Source organism: Pelophylax lessonae, assembly GCF_965119305.1.
Source record: "Pelophylax lessonae genome assembly, chromosome: 7".
Lineage (NCBI taxonomy): Eukaryota > Metazoa > Chordata > Amphibia > Anura > Ranidae > Pelophylax > Pelophylax lessonae.
The window spans coordinates 56,893,764-56,918,007 of record NC_138774.1 but is presented as its reverse complement, the minus strand read 5'-3'; the positions used below and the strand labels follow the sequence as shown (position 1 = coordinate 56,918,007).

Sequence of the window (24,244 nt, the reverse complement as noted above, 5' to 3'; positions counted from 1 at the left end):
CAATTTCACCCTAAGAAGCACCTTAGCTACTTTAATTTATCCAAGCAGTTGCAGGAAGTCTCATATCATCACATTTTGTTTTTCTTTTACTTTGTGTTCTTATAGAGTTCCAGTGAGATCCTCAACCTTTCTACCACTAGTAGTTTTTTTTTTGCAATGGACAGTAGCAGTAACTGTAGACAAATTCAAAACCATCAACATTTTTATGAAAGAAAGCATCACTGGCATTCCTCCAGATTGCACTTGTTTACACGCCCAAACTTATGTATGGATGAATGAGAAGCAAGCACAACCAGGAGGATGTTCAGAATGTCTTCTTTCATGAAACTGAACTGCAGAAGGTCTGTCTCCTCTCCTCTCCTCAGAACAGCTCCACTGTCAGTCACCGCTTGCATTGCTGGACATCAAATAATCAATCTAGGAAAAGGATAAAAAGATAAAACCCTTACAGAAGGTGTATTAGTGGGCAGATCACCAGGTGAAAACAGAGGGAAAGAAAGAAGCCTAAAAAAGAAAAGGAATGCAGCCACCTAATGATCCGCAAGCTGCACTATACATTTTTGGTTTTGTGTTTAATACTGCTTTAAGTAAAAAAACAAATTAAAGCTTGACTGATATATAGTATCCCACAAAAGTGAGTACACCCCTCACATTTTTGTAAATATTTTATTTTATCTTTTCATGTGACAACACTGAATAAATGACACTTTGCTATAATGTAAAGTAGTGAGTGTACAGCTTGTATAACAGTGTAAATTTGCTGTCCCCTCAAAATAACTCAACACGCAGCCATTAATGTCTAAACCCCTGGCAACAAAAGTGGGTACACCCCTAAATGAAAATGCCCAAATTGGGCCCAATTAGCCATTTTCCCTCCCCCGTGTCATGTTACTCGTTAGTGTTACAAGGTCTCAGGTGTGAATGGGGAACAGGTGTGTTAAATTTGGGGTTACTCACTCATAATGGTCACATGCAGTTCAACATGGCACCTCATGGCAAAGAACTCTCTGAGAATCTGAAAAAAGAATTGTTGCACTACATCAAAATGGCCTAGGCTATAAGAAGATTGGCAAGACCCTGAAACTGAGCTGCAGCACGGTGGCCAAGACCATACAGTGGTTTAACAGGACAAGTTCCACTCAGAACAGACTTCGCCATGGTTGACCAAAGAAGCTGAGTGCATGTGCTCAGTGTCATATCCAGAGGTTGTCTTTAGGAAATAGACGTATGAGTGCTGCCAGCATTGCTGCAGAGGTTGAAGGGGTGGCAGGTCAGCCTGTCAGTGCTCTGACCATACACTCCACACTGCATCAAATTGGCCTGCATGGTTGTCGCCCCAAAAGAAAGCCTCTTCAAAAGACCACATAGATGAGTTCTTGCTGGAAAAAATATTTTAAGCAACAGACAGCATGGATTCATGAAAGACAGAAGTTGTCAAACAAACCTGATTTCTTTTTATGAGGAGGTAAGTAAAACCTTGGACAGAGGGGTGGCTGTGGACGTAGTATACTAAGATTTTGCAAAAGCGTTTACAGTTCCCCACACACGGCTAATGTGTAAGGTAAAGTCTACTGGCTTGGAAAGATCGGTTTGCAATTGGATAGAAAATTGGCTAAAAGATAGAATTCAGAGAGTAGTGGTTAACAGTTTTTACTCTGAATGGTCTAAAGTTATCAGTGGTGTACCCCAAGGTTCAGTGTTGGGACCCTTACTTTTTAATATCTTTATAAATGATATAGTGTCTGGGATTAAAAGTAGCATTTCAGTCTTTGCAGATGACACCAAGCTTTGTAGTGGAATAACTTCCTTACAGGATGTCTCCAACTTACAAGCTGACCTCAATGCACTGTTTCATTGGGCAACTATGTGGTAAATGAGGGTTAATGATAAATGTAAAGTTATGTACTTGGGGGGGCTAAGAATATGCATGCATCATACATACTAGGTGGAGTAGAACTGGGGGGAATCCATAGCGGAGAAGTATCTGGGTGTTCTGGTAGATCATAAGCTTAATAATAGCATGAAATGCCAAGTGGCTGTTTCCAAAGTAAGCAAAGTCCTTTCTTGTATTAACAGAGCCATGGACTCCAGAGAGAGATATCATTTTGCCCCTGTACAGATCATTAGTAAGACCTCATCTGGAATATGCAGTTCAGTTTTGGGCACTAGTTCTTAAAAAGGATATCAGGGAACTGGAGAAAGTGCAGAGAAGGGCAACCAAACTGATAAGAGGTATGGAGGACCTCAGCTGTGAGAAAAGATTAGAGGAACTGAATTTATTCTCTCTTGAGAAGAGGAGATTAAGGGGGGATATGATCAATATGTATAAATACATAAGGGGTCCATACAGTGAACTTGGTGTTGAGTTATTCACTTTAAGGTCAACACAGAGGACAAGGGGGCACTCTTTACATCTAGAGGAAAATAGATTTCGTCTCCAAATATGGAAAGGTTTCTTCACCGAAAGAGCTGTGAAAATGTGGAATAGACTCCCTCCAGAGGTGGTTCTGGCTAGCTCACTAGATTGCTTTAAAAAAGGCCTGGATTCTTTCCTAGGTGGACATAATATAAATGGGTACTTTTTTTTTAGGTAAAGTTGATTCAGGGAATATCCGATTGCCTCTTGGGGGATCAGGAAGGAATTTGTTTCCCCTGCTGTAGCTAATTGGATCATGCTTTGCTGGGGTTTATTTTTGCCTTCCTCTGGATCAACAGCGGGTATAGGATTGTGTATATGGGATTGTATGGTTGGGTTTTCAATACTGTTTTTTTTTTTTTTTTTTTGAACCGGATGGACTTGTGTCTTTTTTCAACCTGACTAACTATGTAACTAAAGATGATGCACAAGAAAGCCTGCAAACAGTTTTCTGAAGACAAGCAGACTAAGGACATGGATTACTGGAAACATGTCCTGTGGTCTGATGAGACCAAGATAAACTTATTTGGTTCAGTTGGTGTCAAGTGTGTGTGTGGCGGAAACCAGGTGAGGAGTACAAAGACAAGTGTGTCTTGCCTACAGTCAAGCATGGTGGTGGGAGTGTCATGGTCTGGGGCTGCATGAGTGCTGCCGGCACTGGGGAGCTACAGTTCATTGAGGGAACCATGAATGCCAACATATACTGTGACATACTGAAGCAGAGCATGATCCGCTACCTTCGGAGACTGGGCCACAGGGCAGTATTCCAACAGGATAACGACCCCAAACACACTTCCAAGACGACCATTGCCTTGCTAAAGAAGCTGAGCATAAAGGTGATGGACTGGCCAAGCATGTCTCCAGACCTAAACCCTATTGAGCATCTGTGGGGCATCATCAAATAGAAGGTGAAGGAGGGCAAGGTCTCTAACATCCACCAGCTCCGTGATGTCATCATGGAGGAGTGGAAGAGGACTCCAGTGGCAACCTGTGAAGCTCTGGTGAACTCCATGGCCAAGAGGGTTAAGGCAGTGCTGGAAAATAATGGCGGCCACACAAAATATTGACACTTTGGGGTGTACTCACTTTTGCTGCCAGCAGTTTAGACATTAATGGCTGTGTGCTGAGTTATTTTGAGGGGACAGCAAATTTACACTGTTATACAAGCTGTACACTCACTACTTTACATTATAGCAAAGTGTAATTTCTTCAGTGTTGTCACATGAAAAGGTATAAAAAAATATTTACAAAAATGTGAGGGGTGTACTCACTTTTGTGAGATACTGTATATAGATATATAGTTACCTCAAAAGTTTTGTTTTTGGAAAAGCAGTTTAAGCTACATAAACAAACAGTGACTGTTGTAAGCACCCTGGCTGTGTTATATGGTTCCTCCCAACCCCTGAAACTGGCACTTTTGCAGGACAGCGTGGCCTGTTACAGGAAGTAGAACAGTTCTACTGGCAGGATCAATATGTAATAAAGCTATGTTACAGAGGACTCAGAAAAACAAAAACTGACAATGCTATTCTCACGTTGCATCATATATACAGTACAGACCAAAAGTTTGGACCCACCTTCTCATTCAAAGAGTTTTCTTTATTTTCATGACTATGAAAATTTTAGATTCACACTGAAGGCATCAAAACTATGAATTAACACATGTGGATTTATATACATAACAAAAAAGTGTGAAACAACTGAAAATATGTCATATTCTAGGTTCTTCAAAGTAGCCACCTTTTGCTTTGATTACAGCTTTGCATACTCTTGATGAGCTTCAAGAGGTAGTCACCTGAAATGGTCTTCCAACAGTCTTGGAGTTCCCAGAGATGCTTAGCACTCGATTGGGTTCAGGTCCGGTGACTGTGGAGGCCAGGTCATCTGGCGCAGCACCCCATCACTTTCCTTCTTGGTCAAATAGCCCTTACACAGCCTGGAGGTGTGTTTGGGGTCATTGTCCTGTTGAAAAAAATGGATTTTTGTAAGATCTTACCGTAAAATCCTTTTCTCTTAAGCTCATTGACAGACGTAGTCTTCTTGATTCTCAAGAGCTGGGTTATGTTGTCTCCGCAGGAGTAGGACTAGGCAGAAAGACAAAACGTTCTGGCTCCACCTTAGGGGCAGTCCCTGAGGGTATATCCTCCCTCTCTCTGCTACAGGGAATCAGTTCTGTTCTAAAGCAGTAACAGAGAATTTAACCCAACCCAACTCAATGATAGAGGGGCGGGTACTACGTCTGTCAATGAGCTTAAGAGAAAAGGATTTTACGGTAAGATCTTACAAAAATCCATTTTTCTCTATCGCTCATTGACAGACGTAGTCTTCTTGATTCTCAAGAGCTGGGACATCCAGAAGCAGTGCCACAAATGAGGGGTGGGATTGACAAAATCAAATCCAATCTAGAAGGCCCAACCGGTGCCAAACTAGAAGTTTTAAAGGCTCATTATAAACAAAAAATGAGACTAAAGAAAAATTTTCCAACGGAAAAAACCCTCGAGGTAGACCACTGGTCTCCTCAAATTGCGGCCTGCAAAACCTTGCGGCCAAACGAGGCATCAGACGATGCCATTACATCAACTTTATAATGTTTAGTAAAGGTATGCACCGACGACCAGGTAGCCGCCTTGCACACCTGGACCACTGACGCCTGATGGCGAAAGGCCCATGACGCACTAAGTGCCCGAGTGGAGTGCGCCTTAACAGGGAACGGGGGCTCCCGACCCTTAATAGAATAAGCCTGTACTACCGTCTGTCTGATCCATCTGGAAATGGTCGCGGCAGATGCAGGCAACCCCTTTTTGGGTCCATCCGGGATCACAAAAAGTGAATCCGTCTTGCGAAACGAGTCTGTCGTTTTCAAGTATACCCTGATCGCCCGGACCACATCCAAGGAGTGTAAAGCAAACTCTCGCGGATGACTGGGCTTAGGACACAGGGAAGGTAACACAATTTCTTCATTCAGATGAAATTCTGAAACCACTTTTGGTAGGAAGGATGGATTCGGACGAAGAACCACCTTATCTCTATGAACCACCAGATATGGTGAACGACAAGATAATGCGGCCAGTTCTGACACCCTGCGTGCAGAAGTAATAGCCACCAAGAAGGCCACCTTCTGGGACAACGTAGGTAGAGGAATCTCCCTAATATCTTCAAAGGGAGGTTTCTGAAGAACCGACAACACTAAATTAAGATCCCAGGGGGGTAACGGCGCGTGCACTGGCGGAGCCAGATGTCGCACCCCCTGGATGAAATTCCGCACCAAGGAATGAGTAGCCAAAGGCTTCTGAAAGAAGATAGCTAATGCTGAGACCTGACCCTTGATAGTACTCAAGGCCAGTTTCTGCTCAACCCCTTGTTGCAGAAAAGCCAATATTCGACTAATCGAATAAGACCGAGGACGGAACCCCAAAGGTTCACACCATGCAATGTAGGACTTCCATGTGCGATGATAAATCTTTCTGGAAGTCGCTTTCCTTGCTTCAACTAGAGTAGGAATAACTGAAGCTGACAAACCTTTGTCCTTCAGCACCTGGGTCTCAATAGCCAGGCCGTTAAAGCCAGCGATCGTAAAGCAGGATGGAAGATCGGTCCCTGAGACAGTAGATCCTCCCTGAGAGGAAGTCTCCACGGGACGTCCGCCACCAGTCTGACCACGTCGGCGTACCAAGCTCGACGAGGCCAGTCCGGAGCTACCAGAATTACTGGAATTCCTTCCTCCTCTATCCTGCGAAGAAGTCTTGGCAGTAACGCGAGAGGAGGGAAGGCATACATTAGCTGGTATTGCCCCCACGGGGCGATCAGTGCGTCTGCGGTTTCTGCTAGAGGATCGCGGGAGCGAGCCACGAATCTCTGAACTTTCCTGTTGAATCGTGATGCCAACAGATCCACATCCGGGGTGCCCCACCGTAGGCACAACTGGTGGAAAACGTCTGGATGGAGGGACCATTCCCCCTGATCCAGAGTCTGACGGCTGAGATAATCTGCCTGCCAATTCTCCACCCCCGGAATGAACACCGCAGAGATTGCTGGAACAAATCGTTCCGCCCAGCGAAGAATGCAAGCCACTTCTTTGGCCGCTCGGACACTCTTGGTGCCCCCCTGGTGATTGACATAAGCCACGGCCGTGGCATTGTCCGACTGGATCCGAACCGGGCTGCCCTGGAGCTGCTCGGTCCAGTGAATCAGACAAAGTCTGATCGCTCTCAGTTCCAATACATTTATCGGTAACCTGGATTCTTCCGGGGACCAAAGTCCCTGGACAGATAACTGACCGAGAATTCCTCCCCATCCGGATAGACTGGCATCCGTGGTCACTATCGTCCAATATATTGGCAGAAATGACTTTCCCTGGCTGAGCATCGGAGACCGAAGCCACCAGACCAGAGACTCTCTGGTCTGTTTGCTCAATCGGATCTGATTGTCCAGGGATTCCGGATTCCGATTCCATCTGAGAAGAATCTCTTGCTGAAGAATTCGGGTATGGGACTGGGCAAATGGGACTGCTTCGAACGAAGCCACCATCAACCCCAGAACCCTCATGCAAGTCCGAAGGGAAGACCAGCTGTTGGACAGTAACAACTGGACTGCTGATTGAATCTTTCGGAGTTTCCCTACCGGAAGAAAAACTCTTGTCCTGACTGTGTCTAGAATTAGACCCAGATATTCGAGCCTCTGGGTGGGAACCAGAAATGACTTTTGCTGGTTCACCAGCCACCCCGAATTCCTGTAAAGAAATGATAGTAATTTCTATGTTTTGTAGCAAGGTCTGAGGAGACTCTGCATGAAGCAGAAGATCGTCTAGGTAACCAAGGATCGATATGCCTCTTTGGCGCAGAAGTGCCAACATTGGGGCCAACACCTTTGTGAAGACCCGCGGAGCCGTGGCGAGACCGAAAGGTAACGCCACAAACTGATAGTGGTTCTCTTCTACGGAAAAGCGTAGAAACCGCTGATGTCCTGCGAAAATGGGAATGTGAAGATAGGCGTCCTTGATGTCTATGGACGCTAGGACATCCCCTGGATGCAGGAAGGCTGCTACTGTGCGAATGGACTCCATTCTGAATCTTCTTATGTTGACAAAAGAATTGAGTGCTCTTAAGTCCAGAATTGGACGCACTTTGCCCTCTTTCCTGGGTATTGTAAATAGGTTTGAATAAAACCCTTGAAACCGTTCTGTCCAAGGAACGTGGACTACCACTCCTTGTTGTAGTAAATCTGTGACTGCTCTCCGCAGATCTTCTAAACGATCTGAGGATAGTCGGATATTGGAAGGGAAGAATCGCGCCGGTGGGAGAGATCGAAACTCGATCTTGTACCCTGACCTTATGACTTCGCAAACCCATTTGTCCGGGATTCTGGAAAGCCATGGATCCGGGAACCGGCGAAGACGTCCCCCCACCCCAGTTATGGGTGGGGGCGCACCTTCAGGCTTTGGACGGTTTATCTTCAGGTCTGGAGGGGGCGGGCTTTTGCTTGCCCGACCAACGACCCCTGACGCCTCCTGCAGGAGCTTTGGAGGACTTAGTTTTTTCACCCGCGGGACGAAAAAACCTCTTGTGAGCAGAAAAAGAAGGCCCTCGTCTTTGACGAGTTCCTTTACCTTTAAAATTTTGCGGTAAAAAGGTGCTCTTTCCACCCGTGAGATCCTTAATGATCTCATCTAAGTTGGCTCCAAATAGACGCTCTCCTAAAAAGGGGATATTAGCCAATGCTTTTTTGGAACCTTGGTCGGCTAACCAACCTTTTAGCCACAGTGTACGCCTGAGAACCACTGCTGAGACTGATGCTCGCGCCAATAATGGAGTGGCGTCTAACGCCGCATCACACACAAACTGTAACCCCTGTATCATTTGTTCCAACAAATCTGATACCGCCTGAGGGACCTCTTCTAAGTCCCGGCGTAACCACTTGGTCCATTCAGTTACAGCCTGCGAAACCAGACCAATAGCTATTATAGGTCTGAAAGCTGATCCAATCAAGGAAAACATGGTGCGAGACATAGCTTCTATCTTGCGATCCACTGGATCTTTAAAAGACGGAGCGTCTTCTAGAGGAATAACCGTGGCTTTATTCAATCTAGCAATTGGTGAATCCACCACAGGTGGTTCTGTCCATTTCTTAATGAGGGTTTCCTCAAACGGATAACGCCTGTCAATGCGTTTAGAAATAGTAAAAGTGCGTTTTGGCAGACGCCATTCTTCTTCGATTGGATTGCCAAAACATTTGGGCAATGGAAAAACCTTCGCCACTTTGATGCGTTTTTTTAGTCCCAAAAGGGATCTCAGTTTCAGCTATTTCCGATGGAATACCCTGTAACCTTAAGGTTTCTTGAACAGATACAATGAGTGCGTTTACCAACGCTTCCTCTCGGGCTATGGCGGATGCCGAAACATCCTCCTCACTGTCTGAAGAGACAGGACCCGAGACACCAATCCCAGATGAAGTACCTGCAACTGCAGAAATAGGCTCAGAGTCTGAATCCGAGGTTTCAGATAATAAGGGGTTAGGCGGGGGTCGCTTTCTTGCGCCCTGTCCCTGACAAGCCACTTCCACCCGGGACACAAAAGTTTCCATAATAGCTGACAATGATTCAATTGTCAGTGGGGTGCTGGAGGATCCTGCAGACCCCTCGAGGGGATCCGGAGGAGATACACGAGTGGCAGGGTCCATGTTAATTCAGGACACCTTTGCCAGAAAAACAAAAAAACTTTTTCTTTTTTTTTTTTTTGTGTGTCTCCCCCTAGCGCAATAGCGCCCCTCAGAGTACCTGCTTCTCGATCCCACAGAGAGAGAGAGGGACCCCCAAGGCTCACCAACCGATGCAGTGCAGTTTCCAACCAGCGTCTGTCTTACACAGACTGGAAGGAGCTGTTGCTTTTTCCCGGGTAGAAGGACGTGGCTCCGCCCCCTGTGTACGCCTTCCGGCGTTCCCAGCTCTCCACGAGGTAGCTGGGCTCACAAAACATGGCCGCCCCCATAGAAGAGACATAAGACTCCAAAAACATGGCGGCCGGCGTGACCTGAGGACATACATGCACTTGGTCTACGGCAAAATGGCGGCGGACCGCCGAAATCGTTTTCCCAGCACATCCCCCTGCATCTCTGCTAAGAGGCGATATATGGATCTACAGGAGATACACTACAAATAAGGTAGGATTATACCTCCTATGTCTGCTGTAATGTTACAGTCTGCTGGGTAGAGTGTTAGCTCTCAAACCAAGTCCACTTCCCACAAACACATGCTGTATTACAAGGGGGACTTGTAAGTATCAGATATATATACTGACCATATATGGAGGGGCCCATAATACATACTGCCTCATAACGAGGAAAAAAAGGGAACGTTTACTCACCATACCGAACCGACAGGCACCCTCTCTTCACAATACCCTCTCCACCGGGGTGGGGGTTTGTGGACCACTCCGGACGCCTCGACACTCTGGTTCCTGGCGTCCAAGCGAGACTTTTAACTCGCAAGGTCAGTCCCTCCACTGGGACTCCGTCGCGGCCGACCCAGCGCGGAGCTCTGGTCTGCACGTGCTCGTAGGCAGAAAACCGGGGTGACCACTGGATCTCAACATCCAGCCCGTCGCCCGGCCCCGCATACTTACTTGAATGTGTCGCGGCCGACCAAGCGCAATGCCATGGTCTGCGCGCGCTCGTAGGCCGGCTGGGGTGACCACAAGTGTCGCCCAGTCCGGCATTTTTGCTTGAAGATCTCACAGGAAAAACACTGGAGAAAAACTACCTAAAAAATATCTTTTTCTTAAAGAAAAAAAGTCTTGCCAGGACCAAAAGATCCCAGCAAGGAACTTAGGTCCTTACTCCTGACTAGACAGAAAAAAACTGATTCCCTGTAGCAGAGAGAGGGAGGATATACCCTCAGGGACTGCCCCTAAGGTGGAGCCAGAACGTTTTGTCTTTCTGCCTAGTCCTACTCCTGCGGAGACAACATAACCCAGCTCTTGAGAATCAAGAAGACTACGTCTGTCAATGAGCGATAGAGAAAATAAATGGATGGTCCAACTAAACGCAAACCGGATGGAATAGCATGCCGCTGCAAGATGCTGTGGTAGCCATGCTGGTTCAGTATGCCTTCAATTTTGAATAAATCCCCAACAGTGTCACCAGCAAAGCACCCCCACACCATCACACCTCCTCCTCCATGCTTCACGGTGGGAACCAAGCATGTAGAGTCCATCCGTTCACCTTTTCTGCGTCGCATAAAGACACGGTGGTTGGAACCAAAGATCTCAAATTTGGACTCATCAGACCAAAGCACAGATTTCCACTGGTTTAATGTCCATTCCTTGTGTTCTTTACCCCAAACAAGTCTCTTCTGACACTCGTTTTCCTGTACTTAGCTGCTTTTTTCTTGCTACAATACAAATTCCATCCAGGGCCGTCTTTATTCTTGATTGGACCCTGGGCAAAAATTTTCTTGGGCCCTCTTGAATCCACTTATAAACTATTTGGGGGCTCAAGGGGCAGCTGCTTTGGGCCCCACAACAATGACTAGACCCGGGGCAGCTGCCCCTTTTGCCCTGTGTTAAAGACAGCTCTGATTCTAACAGTCTATTCAGTAGGACTATCAGCTGTGTATCCACCTGACTTCTGCACAACACAACTGATGGTCCCAACCCCATTTATAAGGCAAGAAATCACACTTATTAAACCTGACTGGGCACACCTGTGAAGTGAAAACCATTTCAGATGACTACCTCTTGAAGTGTGACTCACTCATCGTTATGAAAATAAAGAAAACTCTTTGAATGAGAAGGTGGGTCCAAACTTTTGGTCTGTACTGTATATTCCATGAACTTGAACTCCGGGTTAGGTAAATAGTGTCTAAAAATAAGAGTCATGTGTATTTTTCCTTGAATCTTGGTCTTTGTGCATTTCCTTCAGATCTGGGAACTTTACCTCTGTGCAGGAGGTTCCTGTAATCAACACCAGTCACTGCAGCTCTCTTATGATCTAGTCTCCACCCCCTCCAGTAGTTTTCAGCAGGCAGTCTGTAGTGGGTGGATCTGCTTGGCCCCTCCCACACCTTTGCTCCCTGCACAGGCTATGTACAGCAAAATGATGATGTCACTGCTACCTTTCCAAGGTAAATCTGGGCTGTAGGTAAAAGGCATCTGGTGCACACAAAGTAAATTTATATACTTTGTAGCTATTTAGGAATATATTTGAATGAAAGATTTTGTGCCGGGAGTTCAGCTTTAAGAAGTTTTCACCCCACCATATAGATGGCAGACAGAAAGCAGCAACCATAAGTGTTTATCTATTTGGAAATGAAAAAAAAAAAAGGGGGGGGGTCTTTTAACAGAGTCTGAAAAATAATTGTGTTGCTTCATAGCAAACAATCAAATTCAGATTAGTTTGGAATGACAGTTGGGAGAGGGAATGTCTGAACCCGACTGGTTGTTATGGAATGGAACGGATATAGCACAGCCACTGCATACCAGCTACACATCAAAGCCTCTTTTTGCTGGTACACAGGTTTAAAATAGGGAGTTACCATCTGCAGGAACTGTCATAAACAGTAACATCTGCTTAAGATGTACTCACAGCAATGGACAACTGAACCTGTCATCTGTTGTGAATATCTGAAGCTGAAAGTGCTCCCTTCAGTACCCCTTTTGAGATTGTTTGATAGCAATGTCCTGACTTTTAAAGCCTGGTCCTTGATAAAGCCCTACATGTCCATTGGATACCTGTCCAGTGAGGGTAACCTATATTGGTTATCAAAGGAACTCTTGTCACACTAGCAGTGCTCAGTCACACGAGCCATAAAGACAGAGTCCTGACCTCAACCCAACAGAACACCTTTGGGATGAATTAGAGCAGAGACTGTGAGCCAGGCCTTCTCATTCAACATCAGTGCCAGACCTCACAAATGCTCTTCTAGAAGAATGGTCAAACATTCCCATAGACACACTCCTAAACCTTGTGGACAGCCTTCCCAGAAGTGTGAAGCTGTTATAGCTGCAAAGGATGGGCCAACTCAGTATTGAACCCTACGGACTAAGACTGGGGTGCCATTGAAATTTATGTGCATGTAAAGGTGGGCGTCACAATACTTTTGGTAATACAGTGTATATTGTGTATTATATCCACTAACCCAACCATTCCACCCAATATTATATCGTGTATTAAAGTCCACTAACCCAAACTTTCCACCTAATAATATAGTGTATTAAATCCACTTACTCAACCATTTCACCCAATATTATTTTGTGTAATAAATCCACTTACCCAAACATTCCACCCAATAATATATTGTGTATTATATCCACTAACCCAACTGTTCCACCCAATAATATATTGTGTAATAGATCTACTAACACAGTTGTTCCACCCAATAATTTATTGTGTATTAAATCCACTAACACAATTGTTCCACTCACTAATATATTGTGTATTAAATCCACTTACCAAACCACCCAATATTATATTGTGTAATAAAGTCCACCAACTAAATCTTTCCAGCCAAAAACATATTGTGCATTATATCTACTAGCCCAACTGTTCCACCCAATAATATATTGTGTAATAAATCTACTGACACAATTGTTCCACCCAATATTAAATTGTGTATTAAATCTAACGCAATCGTTCTACCCAAAAAAATATTGTGTATTAAATCCACCTTCCAATCAATATTATATTGTGTATTAAATTCACTAAACCAATTATTCCACCTAATAACATATTGCGTTTTAAATTCCACCCATAAATATACTGGGCAATATATCCACTAACACAAGCATTCCATCCAATAATATATTGTGTATTAAATCCACTAACCCAATTATTCCACCCAATAATATATTGTGTATTAAAATTCACTAACTTGGCAAGAATCTAATACCCTTGCATTAGAAATCCTCAGGAGTCCCTACAGCGAGAGAGTGGCTCCTTAGTGTACAGGAAATCCAATAGGAGAGGAGCGGCGGTATCAATGTGATGATAAATATTAGGAAACTTGGGCATTGTGGATTCATTTTTTCTACCTCTGAAAAATACAAACAGCTGATGGTGTAAGTTTTCTTTTGGATGTGAATTGTGACATGCTCACTTTCACAGAGGACTAATTGCAATGTTTTCACTGTTCTGTGTTTTTCCTCCCACCCTAGGGGGTGAGGGATTTTCTCTGTTTTGTGTTTTTTCACCTCTCATTTGCTTTTCTTCCTGACCAGGCTCTGCAAGTCTTGGTCTTATGTGAACCCAGTAGGCTCAGGCATTGGACCCCTATGTGGGTCTACGGGTCTACATATTTTTTTTTTCTCTTTTTTTTACAACTTTCCTTTTTTTAATAAGCCTTCTGCACTAATTTATTATGAATGTTGTTGTGCTATGTTTTGGGGTTTTATAATCTATTTGATCTTGCCCGGACGATATCTCATTGAGACTAGTTTCTCACTTCTGTAACCAGAATTGTACTGGAGTCCACCATTCCACCAGATAATATATGGGGTTTATTTACTAAAGGCAAATATACTGTGTACTGCACGTCCATTTGCTCCAGAGCTTAGTAAACGAGGTGAAGCTTTGCAAAGAATATTCAATCATGAACAAGGAAAACTAAATGGAAAACACAATTTTTGCTTGTACATGATTGAAATCAGCAGAGATTCCCCACTTACAATGCACAGTATATTTGCCTTTAGTAAACCTCATTGTGTATTATATCCACTTACTCAACCATTCCAACCAATTATATATTGGGGTTGATTTACTAAAACTGGAGAGTGCAAAATCTAAGTGCAGCTGTGAATGGTAGTCAAGCAGCTTCTAACTTCAACTTTAAGCTTGGAAAAAATAAAAATGGAAGCTGATTGGTTTCTATGCAGAGCTGCACCAGATTTTGTACTCTTCAGTTTTAGTAAATCAACCCATTTTGTGTATTACATCCATGAAGTCAATAATTCCACCCAATAATATATTGTGTATTATATCCACTAACCCAACCATTCCACCAAATAATATATTGTGTATTATATCCACTAACCCAACCATTCCACCAAATAATATATTGTGTATTATATCCGCTAACCCAACCATTTGACCCAATAATATATTGTGTATTAAATACACTGACCCAATTATTCCAAACAATAATATACTGTGTATTGTATACACTAACCCAACCATTCCACCAAATAATATATTGTGTATTATATCCACTAACCCAACCATTCCACCAAATAATATACTGTGAATTATATCCACTAATCCAACCATTCCACTCAATAATATATTGTGTATTATATCTACTAATCTAACCATTCCACCTAATAATATATTGTGTATTATATCCACTAATCCAACCATTCCACCTAATAATATATTGTGTATTATATCCACTAACCCAGCCATTCCACCCAATAATATATTGTGTATTATATCCACTAATCCAACCATTCCACCCAATAATATATTGTGTATTATATCCACTAACCCAGCCATTCCACCCAATAATATACTGTGAATTATATCCACTAATCCAACCATTCCATAAAATAATATATTATATCCACTAATCCAACCATTCCACTCAATAATATATTGTGTATTATATCCACTAATCCAACCATTCCACCCAATAATATATTGTGTATTATATCCACTAACCCAGCCATTCCACCCAATAATATACTGTGAATTATATCCACTAATCCAACCATTCCATAAAATAATATATTATATCCACTAATCCAACCATTCCACTCAATAATATATTGTGTATTATATCCATTAATCCAACCATTCCACCTAATAATATATTGTGTATTATATCCACTAACCCAGCCATTCCACCCAATAATATACTGTGAATTATATGCACTAACCCAACCATTCCCATAAAATAATATATTATATCCACTAATCCAACCATTCCACTCAATAATATATTATGTATTATAACTACTAATCCAACCATTCCACCCAATAATATATTGTGTATTTTATCCACTAACCAAGCCATTCCACCCAATAATATATTGTGTATTATATCCACTAACCCAGCCATTCCACCCAATAATATACTGTGAATTATGTCCACTAATCCAACCATTCCATAAAATAATATATTATATCCACTAATCCAACCATTCCACTCAATAATATATTGTGTATTATATCCACTAATCCAACTATTCCACCTAATAATATATTGTGTATTATATCCACTAACCCAGCCATTCCACCCAATAATATACTGTGAATTATATGCACTAACCCAACCATTCCCATAAAATAATATATTATATCCACTAATCCAACCATTCCACTCAATAATATATTGTGTATTTTATCCACTAATCCAACCATTCCACTCAATAATATATTATGTATTATAACTACTAATCCAACCATTCCACCCAATAATATATTGTGTATTATATCCACTAATCCAACCATTCCACCCAATAATATATTGTGTATTATATACAATAATCCAACCATTCCACCCAATAATATATTGTGTATTAAATACACTAACCCAATTAATCCACCCAATAATATATTGTGTATTATATCCACTAACCCAACAATTCCACCCAATAACATATTGTGTATTAAATCCACTAACCGAATCAATCCAACCAATAATTGTGTATTATATCCTCTAAACCAATCATTCCACCAATAATATATTGTGATGTGACAAAAAGAAAACACAGGAGACACCAGAGAAAGTGTAGAACCATTTATACAAATATAACAGTATACAGTATCTGTTTCTGGCAGCCCTCATTTAGAAAATAAGTTAAGTTCTTTAACAAGCTCCAAGCCATCATGCATCTTGCACAGCAGTAACGGTGTACAGCCTGGTGCGAGCTGAGGTCCAGTAACAAACGTCGTCCATCTTCTCCAGATGTGCAGACGGTAAGACTCATAAAATGGCTACTTCACGCTTTGTTTTTCAGAATGGCTGATTCGGACAGTTTATATTTAAAATGGCTGCTTCTGCCTGTCAAACAGTCCCAGTGAGACCTGATTGGAGGACAGTGGCTGGTGAAGAAGGAATTATATATTTTAAGCATTAATGTGAATGAGCACTCACAGCTGAGGGAACCGGAAAGGGGAAAATGTTTCCTTTTCAGTTAACATTTTTGTATTGTACTGTTTTATATATTAAAAAATACTTTAATGCTTGCCTTATTCTCACCAACAGATAAGCCAACGGCAAATGCAAATTCCAAAATTCAAGTATAAATAATATCTTTACTTTGACGATACACAGAAATGTACAATGCTGAGAAGGAATTTCAATGTAAACTTGCAGTTTGTATTTGCACATATTTTAAGATATTTCTAGCAAATCGACAAAGATGCAGGTAAGGTCAGTTCTTTCCCCAATAACAAAACAGATGGAATACTATATACATGTCATATTAACAAAATATACATGGAAATCTCTCGCATCCAGTTAGACTGGGGTCATAATAAAATAAATTTGTATGAAACGTAACTGTTCATTCAGACACCTTTTTACCCCTTGCGTATAACATTTTCCTATACAGCATTAAATATATATATTCATATATAACATTATTTTCCAGGAGGTTTGCGGTACAGGGGTTTGCATTGCCCTTGCCGGGAGTCTGTTTTGCATATTCCCTGATGCAAGGTGTTTTTTTTTTTTTTTTTCGTGAAGACAATGAGGCAAAAATACAATTTTTTTTCTTATATAATCGCCCTTGTCAGGGTTGTAATTTGTACAAATCTACAAAGCAAGAAAAAAATGTTTCTGTACATAAAGAAATGTGTTGTTGATACAAAGTGACAAGTGTGAAATCTTGCATCCATGATAAAAATGAAGTCCCACTGCAGGACATGTCAAGGGAAAGGCCGCCCCCCTGCTGGAGAGTGCAATGCCCAATATGTACCATTGTGTCAGCCCCGTGGCAGGTTCAGTCACCTCAATAAAGAAGAGGGGAGCTAATGATCCTTTTTCTCCACCGTGCCAGAAATTATTTTGGCAAATTTCTTTAGCTGTTCACTGGCTGAGTGTGATTCTATCTGAAGCCGTTGATTATTCTCTCGGAGATTGGCCACCTCCATCTGCAGAGCCTCTTTGTCCAGCTTCTCCTACAGACATACATGTGAAGGAGAATGGGGAGAATGAAAGATGAAATATAACATTCAGATTAAAGCAAAAACGGTCACAAAGTGCTTCATGTAAACAGAGCACTTTTCACCACAGTGCTGGTATACAGCTAATATTAAGTGCAGTGAATAGTCTTTTCAATATTTTTTTAAGCAGGCTTTATTTTTTTATTATTCTCCAGAGCAAGCTGTCAGCAGGTGTAACTACGGCGAGGACTATAAAGCTGCCAGGGGGGTTTGGGCTTACCGCCCTATAGCATCTTTACTGCTACAGGGCAGCAGCTCTGCACAGGAACACACACACACACATAGAGATAGATATATATATATCTATCCACACACACACACGCATATGCGATCCTGCACTTCCGCCTGCAGGGGGCATGCGTGGGCCACCTCCAGCAGAAGCCAATCTGCGGGTGCCGGGACATTAATGTCCTCTGGCACCCACCAATCATTGGTAAATCACACATAACTGGGACCTGCCTATGTCAACAAGGCAGATCGCCGTTTTGACGAGGGGGGGGGGGGGGGGATGGAATCTGTCTTCCTGCAAAGGGACTTGAATCCATGCAAAAGCAGCACATATAGTCAACACAAACACTGGCTAGGTACACAGTTAACCCTATTATCGCCCTAGATGTTTAACTCCTTCCCAGCCAGTGTCATTAGTACAGCAACAGTGCATATTTTTAGCACTGATCACTGTATTAGAGTCACTGGTTCCCACAAAGTGTCTGTGTCCGATTGTCCACCACAATAAGTCGCTGATCACCCCCATTACAAGTATAAAAAAAATGAAGTAAAAATTGAATAAATATATCCCATAGGATGTAGATGCTATAACGTTCAAGTAAATAAATCAATATACGCTTTTGGGGATTTTTCCCCCCAAAATATATAGCAGAATACATATTGGCCTAAACTTATGAAGAAATTTGATTTAAAATGTTTTATTGGATATGTTTTATAGCAGAAAGTAAAAAATATTGTTTGTTTTTTTTTTCTTTTCCAAAACTGTCGGTCTTTTTTATTTATAGCGCAAAAAATAAAAAACGCACCACCAAAAGAAAGCTCTATTTGTGAGAAGAACATGACATCAATCTCATTTGGGTACAGCATTGCATGACCGCACAATTGTCAGCTAAAGTAATGCAGTGCCGTATAGCAAAAAATGGCCTGGTCATGAAGAGGGGGTAAATCTTCCAGAGGTCAGATGGTTAAAGAAAATGAAAACCATGTGCATAGATTGTGACGGTTGTAAGCACCCCTGGCTGTGTTATAGTTTACTCCAATCCTGGTCACGGTGTCCTTTGCTGGACAGTTCAGTACTTCAGGTAAGTATAGGGGAATATCAATCGAAGAATGTGAAATATGAAACAGGACTTAAAGCAGAACTAAACCCCCCCCCCCCCTTTCCTTTAAAGCTGCCCTCCTAGCCTCGGTCTGATCTGCAGTTGCCATGGTGCTGCACATGTGATCAGTTATGACACCAGTCAATCAATGGCTTGACATTTTGGTTGACAACATAAGCAACTGTGATAGTGCTCATTCACAGCATGTAGAATGGCACTGTTCTGGGAAACTATTACATTGATGGGTTTAGTTCCGCTCTAATATTTCATTAAATTTAAATAAATAAATATAAATAGTATATTACACACAGTTATTAGAATACAATATTTTTGTAACACTTTGATTTTAAATTCTATACATTCTCCTTCTAGATCAGGGGTCTCCAAACTATGGCCCTCCAGTAGTTCAGGAACTACAATTCCCATCATGCCTAGTCATGTCTGTAAATGAGAGAGTTTTAAAATGCCTCATGGGACGTGTAGTCCTGCAACAGCTGGAGGGTCGTAGTTTGGAGTTCTCTGTTCTAGGTTGAACATGACCTCATACAGGGCCCTGGTCAGTTCATGGTATTCAATATCCTGAGCTGGCCATGTCAAGTCCAAAAAACTACTCCTGAATAATCAATGGGGTTGGTACATAAACTACAGGAAGTTGGGGCTGTAAATCACAGTTTTAGGATTAGACTACAGACTACAGCCAACCATGGGATTCCACACAGTGGATGGGTGGCCCAATGTACACAAGCACTCTACGTAAGCCCTGCATGTACTTCTAAAAAAGGTCTGACTGGAGGTTACCTTTGAAGTGGAAGTTCATCCAAAACCTATCCAACGCTAAACCTACTCGCAGCCACATTCAAAGCCTAATCTATCGAGCCCTGTAAAGAAGAAATTGCTATACTTGCCTGTTCTGCAGCTGCTCCGGTCCAGTCCCATGCTGAGCTGTCAGCGGTGGCTTCAGTGTGTAACATGCAGCTGACAATGGAAGCCCCATGGTAAGTCTATGGGTGACATCACTTCCCAGCCATTGTCGGTTCTCTCTGTACACAGCTGCTGCCGCTGGATACCGGATTGGCTTCAGAAAAGGCAAGTATAGCGATATTTTCTTTACAGGGCTAGATAGATTAGGTTTAGAATGTGGCTGAGAGTAGATTTAGCGTTAGATAGGTTTTGGCTGAATTTCTACTTTAAAGCGGTAGTATCCCTGAGTAAAAAAAAAAAAAACTGCAAGACAATGGCATAATGTGCTAGTATGCATCGCATACTAGCACATTATGAAATACTTACCTTAGAACAAAGCCCCCACATGGTCGCCCAGACAGGGAGCTGTCATGTTCCCTTGACGTCTCTTCCAAGCGCATGCGCGCGGGAGTTCACTTTCCGGCAAGGAGCTCTGAAGGTCCACCGGACCTTCAGAGCGCATGCGCCGCTGCTGTCAGCGGCTGCATGCAGGGTGAATATCTCCTAAACCATGCAGGTTTAGGAGATATTCATTTTACCTACAGGTGAGCATTGTTCGGAAATTAGTGCAGCGCTAATCAATTCCTATCATTGTTTTTTTTGTGGTTATTTAGATTAACTTTGAGTGTCAGCTGCTTTTGTCTTTAGTGGAGGTGTATGCGCCGATATATTTTCACTTTTGTACAGGTGAGCATTGTTACTTTCTGTTCTATATTTTGATTAATCTATATTGCATACAGATCTGTAACTGCTCCATCTACTGGTCATTTGTATATCAGGGAATCTGACTAATAACCCAGGGATACGTTCATTCAAAAGGGACAGTGAAGAAGTTATACTTCTGCACAACATACCAGGAAGTATATGGAATGATAAAATATGGCTGACACCGTGTACATATGCTTACAGGTTATGCACACCTATAAGCTATATGACATAAATGCTGCCATTCATGGTTTTTATTGTTAGTGTCGCAGTATAACTAAGGACATTTTTTGGATAAGGTGCTGAGGTAACAGAATACCTGTCAGGTTTTTATTGCTGTATGTTGCCCTGATCATCTATGTTACTGGGAATGAAAGTCAGAGTAAAAATGGATTTTTGTAAAATCTTACCGTAAAATCCTTTTCTCTTAAGCTCATTGACAGACGTAGTCCTCCTTGATTAATATCAACTCGGGTTATACTGCCCTCTACAGCAGTAGGACTAGACAGGAAAGAAAACGTTCTGGCCACACCCTAGGGGCAGTCCCAGAGGGTATATCCTCTCACTTCCTGCTACAGCAAATCAGTTATGTCACAAAGCAGTGTTTAGAGAATTTAACCCAACCCAACTCAAAAACAGAGGGGCGGGTACTACGTCTGTCAATGAGCTTAAGAGAAAAGGATTTTACGGTAAGATTTTACAAAAATCCATTTTTCTCTGTCGCTCATTGACAGACGTAGTCCTCCTTGATTAATATCAACTCGGGACGTCCCAAAGCAGTGCCACAAATGAGGGGTGGGAAAATGGAAATCAAAATCCAATCTAGAAGGCCCAACCGGTGCCAACTAGAAGTTTTAAAGGCTCATTAATCACACGATGAGACTCAACTGAAATTCCAACGGAAAAAAACCCTCGAGGTAGACCACCGGTCTCCTCAAATTGCGGCCTGCAAAACCTTGCGGCCAAATGAGGCATCCGCCGATGCCATCACATCAACTTTATAAAATTTTGTAAAGTTATGAACCGACGACCAAGTAGCCGCCTTACATACCTGGACCACTGACGCCTGATGGCGGTAGGCCCAGGAAGTACTGAGCGCTCGAGTGGAGTGCGCCTTAACAGGGAACGGAGGATTCCGACCCTTAATAGAATAAGCCTGTACCACCGTCTGTCTAATCCATTTGGAGATAGTCGCGGCAGATGCAGGCAACCCCTTTCTGGGGCCATCCGTGATCACAAAAAGTGAATCCGTCTTACGGAACGATTCCGTAGTCTTCAGGTATACCCTGATTGCCCGAACCACATCCAAGGAATGCAACGCATATTCCTGAGGATGATTGGGCTGAGGACACAAGGAAGGTAGCACAATACCTTCATTCAGATGAAAATCTGAAACCACCTTAGGAAGAATGGATGGCTTCGGATGAACTACCACCTTATCCCTATGAACCACTAGATATGGGGAATGGCATGATAATGCAGCCAGTTCTGACACCCTGCATGCAGAAGTGATAGCCACCAAGAAGGCCACCTTCTGGGATAATGTAAGCAAGGGAATCTCCCTGATATTTTCAAAGGGAGGTTTCTGAAGAACCGACAAACACCAAATTAAGATCCCAGGGCGGTAAGGGCGCGCGCACTGGCGGAGCCAAGTGCCGCACCCCCTGGACACCAAGGAATGAGTAGCCCAAGGCTTCTGAAAGAAGATTGCTAATGCTGAAACCTAATAAACAGGCAAAAAATTTGGGGGAGCATACCCATGTATTTCCAAAGCTGCTGCAGCTATGAACCAAAAGACATGTATATTAAAAAAGAATAGCGCGCAAATGCAAAAGAAATTACTACCAAATCTGAAGAGAGTCCATAAATAAAAATGGGGGTTTGGTCCCACCATATGGCCATATCGTGTGCTCAAGCCCACTACTGCGTCAAAGTACCCCATTATCAGTGGGTCCTACACTATCCATGAAAAAGAGATGAATCCAGCCCTTCTAACCCTTGGAGATAACACTCCTTGCTGGGAAAGATGTGCAAATGCACTACAGGGGACTCCTCCTATATCCACTTGATGGTGGACACTGATTGAGTACAGGTGTGTGTGGGGGGTGGGGAGGGCTGCTCAACCTCGATAGTCTGGTCAGACCGAATACATAATAAACAGGCAAAAAATTTGGGGGAGCATACCCATGTATTTACAAAGCTGCTGCAGCTATGAACCAAAAGACATGTATATTAAAAAAGAATAGCGCGCAAATGCAAAAGAAATTACTACCAAATCTGAAGAGAGTCCATAAATAAAAATGGGGGTTTGGTCCCACCATATGGCCATATCGTGCTCAATCTTGCACATCTTCCCCAGCAAGGAGTGTTATCTCCAAGGGTTAGAAGGGCTGGATTCATCGCTTTTTCATGGATAGTGTAGGACCCACTGATAATGGGGTACTTTGATGCAGTAGTGGGCTTGAGCACGATATGGCCATATGGTGGGACCAAACCCCCATTTTTATTTATGGACTCTCTTCAGATTTGGTAGTAATTTCTTTTGCATTTGCGCGCTATTCTTTTTTAATATAATGCTGAAACCTGACCCTTGATCGTGCTCAAGGATAGTTTCTGCTCAACCCCCTTTTGCAGAAAAGCCAAGATTCGGGTCACCGAATAGGTACATGGGGGAAATTCCAAAGATTCACACCTCCCGATATAAGTCTTCCATGTGCGATAATAGACTTTGCTGGAAGTCGCTTTCCTTGCTTTAATTAGAGTAGGAATAAATGAAGCTGACAACCCTCTGTCCTTCAGTACCTGGGTCTCAATAGCCAGGCCATTAAAACCAGCGACTGTAAAGCACGATGGAAGATCGGTCCTTGAGACCGCAGATCCTCTCTGAGAGGAAGTCTCCAAGGAGCGTTCGCAACTAGCCTGTCCAAGTCGGCGTACCCGGCTTGACGAGGCCAGCTCGGAATTTCCAGGATAACTGGAGTTCCCTCCACCTCTATCCTGCGGAGAAATCTCAGCAGCAATTTGAGAGGGGGGAAGACATATAGTAGCTGATACTGCCTTTACAGGCCGTTCAGCGCGTCTGCTGCGTCCGCTAGAGGATCGCGGGTGCGAGCCCTGTTGAGCCAACCTACCAACAGATCCATATCCGGGGTGCCCCAATAAAGGGACAGCTGGGGAAATACCTCTGGCTGAAGAGACTATTCCTCTTGATCCAGAATCTGACGGCTGAAATAATCTGCCTGTCCACCCCCATGATAAATATCGCGGAGAGAACTGGAACAACTGTTCCACCAATAAGAATGTTGGCCACTTCTATGGCTGCCAGGGCACTCTTGGTGCCCCTTGGTGATCGACCTAAGTCATGACCGTGGCATAGTCCGATTGGATCCGAACCGGGCTGCCCTGGAGCTGCTCGGTCCAGTAAATCAGACAAAGTCTGATCGCTCTCAGTTCCAACACATTTATCGGTAACCTGGAATTTATCAGAAGAAATGACTTCCCCTGGCTGAGCATCGGAGAACGAAGCCACCAGACCAGAGCCTCCCTGGTCCGCTCACTCAATCGGATCCGATTGTCCAGGGAATCGGGATTCCGATTCCATATGAGAAGAATCTCCTCTTTGGAGAATTCGGGTATGAGACTGGGCAAACGGTACTGCCTCTAAGGAGGCGACCATCAATCC

General features: G+C 43.1%; 1 protein-coding gene across 4 annotated transcripts in view; it reads right to left on the bottom strand.

Annotated features, from left to right (window-relative positions):
- Window positions 1–16,124: 16,124 nt before the first annotated feature.
- Window positions 16,125–24,244, bottom strand: part of SIPA1L3 (signal induced proliferation associated 1 like 3) — a 363,749-nt gene continuing 355,629 nt past the window's right edge. For all 4 annotated transcript variants that reach the window (XM_082263616.1, XM_082263619.1, XM_082263618.1 and 1 more), the window contains one exon: window positions 16,125–17,524. In XM_082263616.1, the coding sequence (XP_082119742.1) occupies window positions 17,375–17,524 (150 nt within the window). In that variant the 3' untranslated portion in view covers window positions 16,125–17,374. The remainder of the gene's footprint in view (window positions 17,525–24,244) is intronic.